The sequence below is a fragment of the Amblyomma americanum genome, chromosome 8 (assembly GCF_052857255.1).
Source record: "Amblyomma americanum isolate KBUSLIRL-KWMA chromosome 8, ASM5285725v1, whole genome shotgun sequence".
In the NCBI taxonomy this organism is placed as follows: domain Eukaryota; kingdom Metazoa; phylum Arthropoda; class Arachnida; order Ixodida; family Ixodidae; genus Amblyomma; species Amblyomma americanum.
Genome location: NC_135504.1, coordinates 137,975,127 through 137,987,881, shown reverse-complemented (window position 1 = coordinate 137,987,881; position 12,755 = coordinate 137,975,127). Strand labels below are relative to the sequence as shown.

The window sequence follows — 12,755 nt, the reverse complement described above, 5'->3', positions numbered from 1 at the left end:
GCCGCGGAGAGTGGCAAAGAATCTTCATCTCAGTCAGCTGGCGTGTACTTAGAAGTTCCAATGCACGGCAGAGAGTCGGGGTTTCAGCGCTGTAGGCAGGGCATTCGCAAAGAATGTGCACTATTGTCTCGTCGCACCCACAGATGGCACAGGCAGGGTTATTAACGATACTGATTACAAAGGAGTAATGGTTCGTGACAGCTACACCGAGCCACAAGCAACCCAGCAAAGTTTCTTCATGTCGTGGTAAGCCGGATGTAAGCCACACCAACAGGTCTGGCCCAGGAAATGTAGTTTATTTTTTTATTTGAAAATACTGCAGCCCAATTCTAGCGATCAGGAGTGGTTACATATGATGTGGTGCAATTCAACGCTTAAAAGGGTGCATGACAAGAATTTACAGATATAAACGCTCAACACAACACCATACAATGCTACGACTCAACTGCCGACGCAAAATCCGAAATTGATAATGCACGAATATTGCCATACAAAGAGTTCCAACTATCCACGGTACGCGGAAAAAAGTTGTATTTGAAAGCGTTAGTATGGGCAAAAAAAGTTGGATAGTAAGATCGTGATGGCTCCTGGTTACAGATGATTTTGAAAACGAGATATGCTTGCCCTCTGAAAGGCAATTAGCAGAATGCACTATTGAGTGAAGAAGTTTTAAGGACTCACTTTTCCGGCGGGATGCGAGCGGATTTAAGTTTAGGGAAGACATCGCAGATGAGGGTGAAAAGTGAAAGTCGCAGCTGCGGAAAATAAACCTTACAGCTTTTCGTTGTACAGATTCTACTTGGTTAATTTCACACTGCTTATATGGATTCCAAACATTTGAAGCGTATTCAAGAATAGGGCGAATTAGAGTTTTGTACATGAGCAATTTGGTCTCTTTAGGAGCATCCGTACTCTGCGCCTCAAGTAATCGTAATCTACCATTTTAAGAGCTTCAGCTGTGATGTGATCGATGTGTTTTGATCGTGTTATATTGTGGGAAAAAATAACACCGGGATATTTATATTCATGTACCCTTTGCAGGGATGAATAATCGTAATTAGAAGATGATAGGCGGTTGCTGAAAGACATCACAACTGTTTTTCTCAAATTGATTTTCATCTGCCACGTCATTTTCATCTGCACCAGTCACAAAACATGCCAAAAAGACTGATTCAGAAGGAAGTGATCATTGACAGAGTTAATAGTGTGGTACAATACACAATCATCGGCGTATAGACGGATATTTGAGGTTATACTGTCAGGCAAATGATTAATATAGAGTAAAAGCAACAAAGGGCCAAGGACATAGCCCTGGGGAACACCTGAGGTTACATCAGCTAATGAAGAATCGACGAAATTGAAGCGAAGAGACTGGAGCGGTGCGAGAGGAAATCGGCAGTCCAATCAACGAGTTGAGAGTTATTGAGAATGACTTTTAGTTTTCATAACAGTGTAGAGTGAAGGACCGTGTCAAAAGCTTTTGAGAAATCGATGAATATGGCGTCGATTTCGTTACCGGCATTTACGCTGAGAAGAATGTCATGCGCAAATTCGGTTATCTGAGTCACTGTACTAAATCCCTTTCAAAACCCGTGTTGAACCTTTGATAGAAGATCAGTTGCTTCAAGAAATTCCATAATGTGTTTATAAATAATGTGCTCTAGGATCTTACATGAATATGCACTTAAAAAGATTGGCATATAGTAAGAAAGAAGGTGTTTCTTGCCGTATTTATAGAGCAGGAATACATTGGAAAGCTTTCATGAGAAATGGACGACACCCGTAGAAAGAGATTTTAGAAAAATAATCGAGAGATATCGACATGACCAAAGGAAATAACGTTCAAGGAAGGTGTTTGCGATACTGTCCGATCCAGCGCATTTTTTTTAGTCAATGAGCAACATAAGATTTAAAACGCACTTAGTGCTAACCGTGTTATCAGAGATAGAACGATCATGAGTAGGAAGACTGAAAGATGGAATCATGTTATTATCACGTGCAAAAACAGAATGAAAGAAAACATTAAATGCATCAGATATTTGAGCAGGGTCAGTGAAATTTCTCCAGTAATAACGAATGAGGTGGATGAAGTGCTGGAGAGTAGAACCGAGCGCAAAAATTTACGAGGGTTTTCTCTAAGCAGCCCTTGGAGCTGAAAGCGAAAATTGAAATCTCTATCAGAGTGCATTCTATTACGTAGTTCATTTTTCGCAGCTTGAAATCGAGCAACAGCATCAGGGTTATTGGTACCTGCCATGCGCCTCAGCCGAGACACACGATGTGACATCTGCAAAACATCGCGATTAATCCAAGGGAGAGTAGGATTTCGTTACTTCGTTTTGAAGGGAACAAACAGTTTAATGCAAAGTATAACAATCTTTTCAAAATATTCAACAAGATCATTAACATCGCCGTCACGCCTGAGCGCGCAGGAGTCGAAGCACTCGGCCAGTTAGTCGATTACGGCGTTATCGTCAGCATGATGGAAATCCAGAAATGACGTGAACATGCACTGTGGGTTACTAGTGAAGCGGGACAGGGTAAGGAGAACTGCTTCATGGTCGGAAATACCACAGACAACCGTACACTGAACGCCGGTCTCTATCCGATTAGGGCTTAGGAAGATTAAGTCTAGCAGCGAATTCAGTCTGGTAGGAAACGTAACTATTTGTGTGAGTCCAAGAGAGAGCGAGAGATCTAGCCACTCTTTTTGGTAAAGAAGCATCACGGCCAGAATAACACAACGATGGCCAGTGAATACGAGGCACTTTGAAATCACCGATGAAGATGATGTTTGGTACTGAAAGACTATGTATGAAGTGGCTAACAGAGTGCAAAACATCAACAGGGGTCCCGGGGGGTCAGTAAAACCGCCGATAATAACAGTCTGTTTTTCTAAATAAAGCTTGCACCAAACTGACTCAGTTTTGCAAGGAGCGGGTAGGATGAAAAATCTAATATATGACCGAAGAAGTAAAGCTACACCACCGCCTTTGCCATCATGCCTGTCGGCGAGGATAGCAAGGTAACCAGGTGGGGTAATTTAAAAGGACGTCTTGCTGGGCAAGTTGGTAACTGTACATATTTTTGGTTACAGGCGCGAAAACAGACACAACACAGTGCAGAAGGATGGGACGGAGCGCCCGTCCCGTCTTTCTACTTTCTGTTGTGTCTGTTTTCGCGCCTGTAACCAAAAAGATGTACAGGTGGGGTAAATTCAGAGTCATATATGTCAGCGTGCAGCCAGGTTTCAGTGCTGCCAATATGTGAGGGTCATGGGAGGACACAAGTGGGAGAAGATCGGGGAGTTTGTTTGAGATGCTTCTAGCGTTAAGATTTAAGACAACGAGACTGGTTGGAGAGCTAGGTAACTGTCAACGGGGTGACGAATGAAGCTCAGTAGGTTCGCTTGCGTCGTGAAGGGGTAACGAAGGAGGCTCAGTAGATTCGGTGGCCACGTGACTGGATAACGAAGGAAGCTCAGAAGATTCGGACACATTGTGATGGGGGTCCCGTTTCAAGCCACTCGAGGCTTCATCCTATGTGTACCTGACACCATCAATGAAAGCATGGTCGTACCGAAGCCTCGTCTTTGCACCACCGTTACGAAGCGAGTGAGATGCATTGATATTTTCTTACGAAGGGCTCGGACATTCGCCGAGAAATCCGCAGTGATGTAAAAATTTTCCCCTTTGTGTTTAGATAGGTTCTTCATGACAAGAATCTTCTCACTGAAATCAAGGATCGTTAGTATAACAGGACGTGTACGTCCATCACTGGGTCTGCCGATGCGATGACAACGCTCAATACGGGGACATTCTATGCGAAGCTTGGCAGTAAATACTTTGTAGATTTTGGGCAATAAATTGTCGCCATCTTCATCAGGACTCTCTAGTAGGCCATGTACAACAAGATTATTCCGCCTTGACCGGTTTTCCAAGTCTTCATTTTTTACAGCCAAGTTAGAAATTGTTTTTATTTAGTATGTAATGTCCGAACGGAGGTTAGCGTTCAAAGACACAGAGGCTGAAGGAGTTGCAGATGATTCAAGTGATGAGACACGAGCTTCAAGATCATCAAGACGAGTGGAAAAAGATTTCTTAATATCTGTAATGTCTCTAGCGATTCAACAGGACTTGTCGGGCTAGTTGGTTGATCATAATGCAAAAAAGACGAACGGCGCAACAAGAACACGGACGAAAGGGAGGCAGACACACACTAACGCAGTTGTAAGTCTGCGTTAGTGTGTGTCTGCCTCCCTTTCGTCCGTGTTCTTGTTGCGCAGTTCGTCTTTTTTGCTCTAGCGATTCGTTTTTGACACAGCAAGCAGATGTGCGAGCTGAGAAAGCACGTCTTCCTCCCCTAGAGCGGAAGACGAGTCAGTAATGGCGCGCGTTGGCCGCTTCCCACTAAGATGTTTAGACGGGTTAGCTGAGAGTGATCGTTTAGGGGGCCTGGATTTTGTACAACGTCCCCGCTATGTAGAAGGCGAGAGAAGCAAAATACAGGATTTGAACAGAGGCCAAGAAAACTCTGTGGGCAGAAAAACAGCATTAAACAACGATCATCAGATCGAACGCAGTGAGCGTTCTTGAGGTAACATACCTGCACGAAGAACATGAAACGATTAGGCATCTTGTAAAGGCTGCTGCCGTCCTGCCCACTGAAGCGGTAAGCCGGTGCGGTCTGATTTATAGTTTGAGGAAGAGCTGACGTAGACCAAGGGCCGATGGTGATTGGACGATGCAGACTGGCACGTGGGAAGCCGTCAGGGGCCAAGAGGAGCACGCCAGGTATATAACCAACAAGGGTGACATGGCAGTCCGTAGCCAAACTGGTGGTCCCATCCACGTGCCGCAAGCTAGACGGCTGCGCAGGCGCACTTGAGTCGAAGTCGCAAAAAAGCGAAACAGCACCAGCCGCGAGGATCTGCACGAATAACATGGAACGATTAGGCATCTTGTAAAGGCTGCTGCCGTGATGCCCACAGACGATAGTTCGAAAACTGTCCGGAATCCCACGAGACAAGACCCCGCACAAGTGCACGAAGCCTTCCAACTACCTCTGCCCACAAAATGGGGATGGACACAAAAGAGCCATCGTGGTGGGCAGTTAACGTCGCCTCGTCCTCGCGGTGATTGGGTTCGGTGCCGCTGTGTCCTGGTAGCCACTGGAAGATAAAATCAAGGTCTTTAGTGCTGGCAGAGGGATGAAGTTCTCGGACTTCGCGGACAGTTGGTCTTGGGCTCCACGATGAAGAGCAGGTTGTAAGACTTCATGGAATGATCTGGGTTCAGTAAAAATAGACTACTAATGAGGACTTTCTTGATTGATATGCTGAACTGCGACACGAAGACTGCTTAGTGGTGCACCCGTCCAAGTCTCATGAGAAGTGTGATGAGTCTGGCTCGTCAATACAGTCAAGTACGCCAATCATTCTGCTAGGCGGTTGTAACCATGCGTTCATGGTAAAAAAAAAAAAAACGAGGAATAAACTGTGCATGGAACCAAAGAAGAGCGCGCTCTCAGTGGGTCGTGTACAGTGAGGAGATAGGAGAACGGAAAAGCCACAAAAATCTTGGCAAATGTTTGGAAGCGCAGCAGACGGTTGGCAACGCGCACAGTGGCATCGTGGCCGTGTACCACTTTCGACGAAGGCAGCGCCAGTGTCCGACCACGAGCCAAAGATAAATCTCGAAACAAACACTCCATGCACGCGCCGCGTAAGGTGGGATATCTTTTCTGAATGCTTCGCACAGTGCTCCATAGAGAATACGATGCGGCGTGACTTCAGTTATAGCCACATCGGATTGGCGAGAAAGATTTGGGCACCCGCATAAATCAACATGCTGAGCTTGAAACCACCAGAGGTGTTTTTCGGACAAAGTAAAACACTTATCAGAGCAAGTTGGTGCATAGGATATAGATTTTAAGCGCAAGAAAGACCGCACTCATAATGGAGAACGAAAAGACATGCGCTACTTGCAAGACTTTATTCACCTTAGAAACACTTGCGTAAATAGCCTCGTGGGGAGAGTGAAACAACAGGTGAGTGCTCATGCACGCGATCTCGAAGGCTGCAAAAGGGGGAACACAGGTGAATCAGTGGAATCTAAAACACATCTAAAAACTTGCACTTTTTCTTAAGCACTTCTACTCTTTCTAATTAGGTGCGCCTGTATCAATTCACGCAAGATTGTTTCTTTACTCTTCCGGTCAACCCTAGTTTTGTCAAGCCTTGGTTCACGTATTCTTTTCTTCTTTCTCGACTTTCTTGCAGTGAAGCGGCAGGTTTGAACTTGTTCCATTATTCAGGGACAGTTTCTGCTCTTTCAAATGATCATTAATACAACGGCCAGTTTGAACGATGTAAATTTTTCTGCAAGCCAGTGCGAAGCTATACACAAAACCGACCGCAAGCTCTCCAAAAAAAAAGGGTTAGCATGCTTTGTTTCACAACCTTTTTTCTTATCACTTTCCATGCTAGTCAATCAGCACCGTTATGAGAGTTTCCTGGAGACAGAAAGAGCGACGGGAACATTATACTTCAAACAGGCATGATTCTGGTATGCGCCACTTTATGGGTGTGCGGAATTACCACTGGGCTGATCCTCTTTTCTGAGGATTTGTCTTCATCCAATTTTCCCTGTAGTTCTTATTTCACTTCCTTTTCTTATGCTTCGCTGACGGTGCTTAAAACAGGTTAGAGAAAGCCCGCCTGTTTCAGGTGGATTAAACAGGCGATTGCGCAGGCCCGCGATTTCTAAGCCAACAAAAAGGGGGACACATGTGAATCAGCTGATACAAAAACATATATAAGAGATGGCATTCTTTCTTATGCATCATGATCGAAGGTATACTAACACATGCTCTCCCAATCTTTCTAATTTGAAGCGCCTCTGTCAATTCACGGGCGATTGTGTCTTTACTCTTCCTGACAATGACGGTTTCTTCAAGCCTTAGTTCACATTTGTTCTTTTCTTCTTTTCCGCATTGTTTATAGTGAAGCGGTAGGCTCGAACCTGTTCCTTTCTTCAGTGAAGGTTGGTGCTATTTCAAACGATCAATAACACAACGGCCTGTACAGCGATGTAAAATTTTCAACATGTTAGCGGGTTTATACACAACACCGACCACACACTCCACAAAAGGGCTAGCATGCTTTGTTCCACGGGATTTCTCTTATTAATTTCCCAGCTAATGATTCGAGACATTGATGAGAGTTTCCTGGGGGCAGAAAAAACGCCGGGACCTTTGTACTTGACGCGGACATGCTGCAGAGTATGTACCACTTTATGCGTGTACGGAATTGCCACTGTTCTGATTCTCTATTTTGAGGATTTGCCTTTATCACCTTTTCATCTTCGTTGTTCCTTCATTTCTTTTGTTATGCTTCGCTGACGGAGCTTACACAATTGAGGGAAAGCCCGCCTGTTTCAGGTTCCAAATCGCTCTGTAAAATATAACATTATTTCTTATTATTCCATAATATAGTAATTTTGAAACCCATTATTAGATGTTCACTTTCACTGTTAAATTAAGGCTCTTTATCTTACACACATGGTCAATTTTTTATTTTGTTATTAGTCTAACGTTCGAATGTGCATTATAACGTAACTGCAACTTACATGCACAGTTCAAAACATTATTTTAATGCTCGGTGCTACCTGGGTTCATAGATACTTGCTTAAGCCGTATGAAAGCCACTTATAAATGTATCGGACATGCATAGCAAAGATCTCGTCTAAAAACAGCCCCAAATGAATCCATTCGTCTTGAAAGAACACAGTACGACGGGTAGTTGAGATAGTTAGTACAATGTCTGACTACAAACACTGCACCGCGTTGTTTTAAAAATTGCACTTCCTCGAGGAAAAATGTATGCACTCCACTTTTTTTATAAAATGAAGTTCTGTATTGCCATAAAGATAAGTTAAAAAGAGATATCTACGAGACGCATCATACTCACAAGAAAAACGTCAGGAGCGGGACCACTCCGGTTCCTATCCATGACTGCGAATTCATGCACCCGGATCCCACCAGCAATGCCTTCTATATCTTTTTGTGGAAGCGTTTGTGGCTCTGGTTGTACATTCAATGCATATTATTGATGTCTTTTCTGATAAGCTTTTAGTGTTTGTGGCGCCTGTCCTCCTCCTGTGTTTGGAGTCAATGTTGCTGGATTATATGGGGGAGTTTTTTTGGGTTTCTTGCTTCTTGCAAATGAGAAATGTGGCGTTCTGTTTTTTTTTTTTTTACAGGCTTTCTGCTGGAATCAAGGCTGCGACTTCGTGGGTGCCCTGCCGGATGTCCTCAGACACTTCGAGCAGGAGTGCAGCTTCCACGTTCTTCCGTGCCCCCGGTGTGGCGAGGACGTCTTGCACAGGAACCTGCCAATGCACTGCAAGGCCGAATGCGTTCCTTCCTCGCCATCCACGAATGCGGACGTCCTGGCGCCACAGACCGCTCCGTTTTCTGTTGACAGCGCACATTCCGCTGTGGCAGAGTTGAGAGGCCTCTTAGAGCAACAACATGAACACGAGCTGCCAGCTCTCCAGAGTGGCATGAAGGAAATACTGGAACAGACAAGCAGGCAGAGCTTGCACTTACAGGAAATATCTCGTGAGTTGACGAACACTGAGCAAAGGATAAACGGTGAACTCAAGAGAGTTGCCAAGGAGCTTTCAGCGTCCTTCAGAAATGGTGACGAGTGCCAGACACAATCCCATAGTTGCGAAATGACAGAAAACTCGGCCTCCGAAGGCAACAGCACCCAGGCCCCGCCGACTCAAATGCCGTGGCATTTGGAGCAGAAGCATATCCTTAGGAAACTGGAGATTATAGCCAATGAATCTTTCATGTGCCTTCAAAACCGACACCGAAGTATTTCCACTGCCGAAACTAGCCCCAACGTTTTGTGCGAACTAATTGCGAACCCTACGATATCTGAAATTGAGGATAGGCTGTACGTGTCCCCGCGAAGGAGCCGTTTGTCTAACAACAGATGCTACCGACTGAATGTCCAGTGGACCGATCGAATGTTCAGCGGGTACTGTTCCTCTTGGGATGTAATGGCTACGGCATCGCGCTGGCACAGGTGGGACACACATCTCACTGTGGCCGTTGGCGTCGCGTCGTTTGGCGAATATTTTCAGCTGCATTTAAGATGGCACGGAACACTGGGAGCTCCCTATCGGCTGCCATACGTCACAGTTACAGCACTTCATCCGGTGTCAACAAAAAGCATGCCCCTAAACAAATTGCACTCGCCCAGGCGCTTTTCGGTATCGGCCTATGAGCACGCTGATACGTTTGGTCTGCGTCTCGAGACCCTGAAGGAGGAAGGATTCTTCGCAAACGGGCAGCTTCTCAGATTCGACGTCGCTGTCGAAGATTAACCTCCAATGTGCGCAGCCTTTGGCATTCGTCGACAACCATTGGCCACACGTTCATGGAAACACGTTTAGCGATAACAGTAGTCATTATCATAAAGCACCAATGCTTCCTCCTTGTTAACTTGAGATATAGGTGCCATGCTTTACTCACTCTCATTATTTAGCAGGAGTGTGGTTGCATACACATATGACCTGACATTAATTTCACATTGTGATTACGAACTCGGGCAATAAACCATTGGCTGCTACTGTTAATATTCGTAAGCTTTACATTTCTACAATGCTGACAAACCATTTGTGTGAAAGCACACAAGAAAATACGCAAAGCTCTTTAACATGATTATCCACAGCATAATTTCAGCGGCCTTTCGAGGCTAAGCAGGACCCCCTTCCAAACAGGACCTGTGTGTTGTCCGACGACCATTTCGCGTTGTTCTTAAAGGGGCCCTGAAACACATAATCAGCGCATTGTTTTGCGTGTTGGTTGCATAGAATGAGTTATAGGGATACTATTAGCATGGGTCGTACCGCGTATAATCCGGGTTTTAATATTGGTGGGAGCTTGATGATTGGACAGTTAATATACTGCGAATTGGGCTACTAACTACAGATACTTCAAGTTTTTTGTTTTATATTACATCAAAAAACAAACTTGTTTGCCTTATATAAAAGCACTGTCAAGCAAGTAAAACAAATATACACTACCAGAGGCTCTGGCTATTTTTTGCATCGAATGATTTTGAGCCTCTGTAAGCATACTATGACCTAGCACATAACACTTATGGCTACTGTCTATGTATCTGAGAATGGCCTTGCGGAATCGATCCGATCGAGCCATTCCACTCTATAAGCGTTCGTTCCGGTTGCTAGGATGCCAAGACAAAAGCCGCTCGTTTCACATTTAGCAGCGCGCATCGTCAGCTTTTGGAGGATCACCGGGCGACGGCGCCAGATGGCGCCACGTTCCCATCAACAGCGCGCGCTCCTTGCTCTCTGTGACCAACCAGCGCGCTAGGAGCGACGGACCATGGTAGGCGGTAAGAAGTAGCGGTACGCACTGTGCTAAACGTGTCTGATATCTCGTGCAGGCCGTCACACCGTCGCAGTATCTCGCGCTCGAGTTCGGATCCATAAGTAAGGGAACGTCACTGATCAGTGTTCCCTTCTGCGCCGTCGACGTGACGATGAGGCATCGCTGGGTCAGCTGGGCCAGCGCCTCCTTTAGTTTGAGATGCCTGGCACGTCGGCCGCGCCTCTATTGTACTCCCTGGGCCACTGCGCTTTTCCGGCTTTCCGCAAGGTGGCGCTAGCTTCTGACGCTATGGTCTGCCGACTTCATCATAGAAAGTCGCTGTGCTAAGCCAATTTTTGAAGATAAAATGAGAAAATACATCAAGTAAAGCAAAAATCACACTCTTTATTTAGTCAGTAAAGCATGCAAGCGCGCCTCAAAGCTGCAATTCTTTGCGCGACAGCGGCTTGTTTTGGTAGAGTTTTGAAACTGTATTTTTTCAGTGACATCTAACGCATGGTTTCAAAAGAGTGGCATGATGAATTTTTTACATATGATGTGTGCAAAAGCCTTCCTGACGTCATCACTGCCGCTCTCACGTTTCAATACAGGCAAGCCTGTGATCACATTCACGCTTTGATCCAAGCATTGCTCCAGAGGTCTCAAGAGAGCTTTTTGATCTGCTAACATTATCTCCATGTATTTCTTGAGGCCGTAAAGAACTCTTATGAGTTCTTGTGTCGTATAACAGAGGCCACCTCTGTTTTGGTGGGAAATTAACCCATCCATGGGAGCATTCATGTTCCTTTTGGTTTTCGGACTAGAATCACACAATTCTCACACGCAATTTTTTCGCTCACTACCCGAGATATGTAGCCTCCAACAAGTGCAAGGGCTGCCATATCTGGTGTCGGCAAAAAGACATCGACGACAAGCAAACTTCTTTCAGTGTTTGTTGCGCCCGATTAGCGTTCACACAGACAGCTGTTTTGTTGCCCCTTCCTTCACCTCACTTACAGTTACACTCTGTGCAGAGCGGAATGACGTGGAGCTTCTGACATTGCTTCTGTCGGATGATGCAACTAATCCGGTCTTTAGGATCTTCTCCAGTCCACAAACAACACTTCTGGCAACCATGACATCGTTGCAGCCCACACTCCGCCGGAGAAAACCAGAGATTCTATGGGATCGCTTGAGAACTTCCTTGTCAGCTCAAACATGGAGTTACACCCATTCAAAAGAAACTGAATGCATTGCACGTTGGAGACTGTGGTGAAAACTAGTGCATGACAAGTCTCCTTGGTCAGGAAGTTTTCTGGTCGGCTTGATTCCTACAGCATTTCGAAGTATTCAAGGACGACGAGCTGTAGCCAGTGAAGTCGAGGATCTTCAGCATCCGAAAACTGCCTTGTGTCGGGGTTGTTTTGGAGAATATGCTGCTGGCACTTGCTGACATCCATTAAAGTAAACCACCTGTACATGTTGGTGATAAACTCCACCGTAGGTACCACATTTGAAAACTTGGCATCACAATTGTGCTCTGCTTGGTCTTTCAAGAAACTCAGGCCAGCTGTGACAGGAGGTGAAAAAATTTGAATGGCGGGGTTTACTCCCATTTTCTCGAAGTTTGCTGGGTACACGTTTTCTTGTGAGAAAGCGAACTGGCTTGACCGAGGAGCCTTGCTGTATTCTATGAAATTAAGGCTGCAGACAGTTGAGTAATTCGATGTGTCATTTGGCTGTCAGTTCTTCCTCGAAATTACTTTCAGCCATTGTTCCCGCAGCGTTAGGTCCGCAGGTATCTCGTGGAATGAGACTCCAGGTTGCTTTTTTCTCTGGCTTGACGTGCAAAACGGCACGCAACAGCACCGCATGACTAGTTGGTTAACGTTTCCTCTGCGGTTATAAAACCGAGAACTAAAGCGGCACAACACATACGATAAAAGTAGCACATGGAACGCCGAGAAAAACAACGATCAAAACAGCTGTGCTCCTTCCGAACGGGCTACCGCGAAGACTGCGCGGGTGAGCGGGCGCCGGTCGGATAGTGTTAGTGTTCCTGTATATGTTGGGAGCATATACAGGAACACTAGATAGTGTCAGAACAGAGCGCCGCTCTGTGGCGGGGGCGCGCGTAAACCGGAGAGGGTATGAGGAGGGGGGGGGGGGAGGGGGGGGGAGGGGGGCTCGGTGCTGACGCGCCAGGCATCTCGACAGTAAAGGAGGCGATAGCTGGGCATTCACATGGTTGTTGTAACCATGCAAACGGCGCTGCCAGCCTCGGGGAAAACGAGTTACAGAGAACACGCACCATGGAGTGCGAACTTCCGCGACGTGCTCCGATACGC

At 45.8% G+C, this 12,755-nt stretch overlaps 1 protein-coding gene across 1 annotated transcript in view; it reads left to right on the top strand.

Moving 5' to 3' along the window:
- The window catches only part of LOC144102085 (uncharacterized), a 90,980-nt gene extending 78,434 nt beyond the window's left edge, over positions 1–12,546 (top strand). The window contains exon 2 of the mRNA XM_077635368.1: positions 8,262–12,546. Coding sequence (XP_077491494.1) covers positions 8,262–9,398 — 1,137 coding nt within the window. The 3' untranslated portion in view covers positions 9,399–12,546. The remainder of the gene's footprint in view (positions 1–8,261) is intronic.
- Positions 12,547–12,755: the final 209 nt, after the last annotated feature.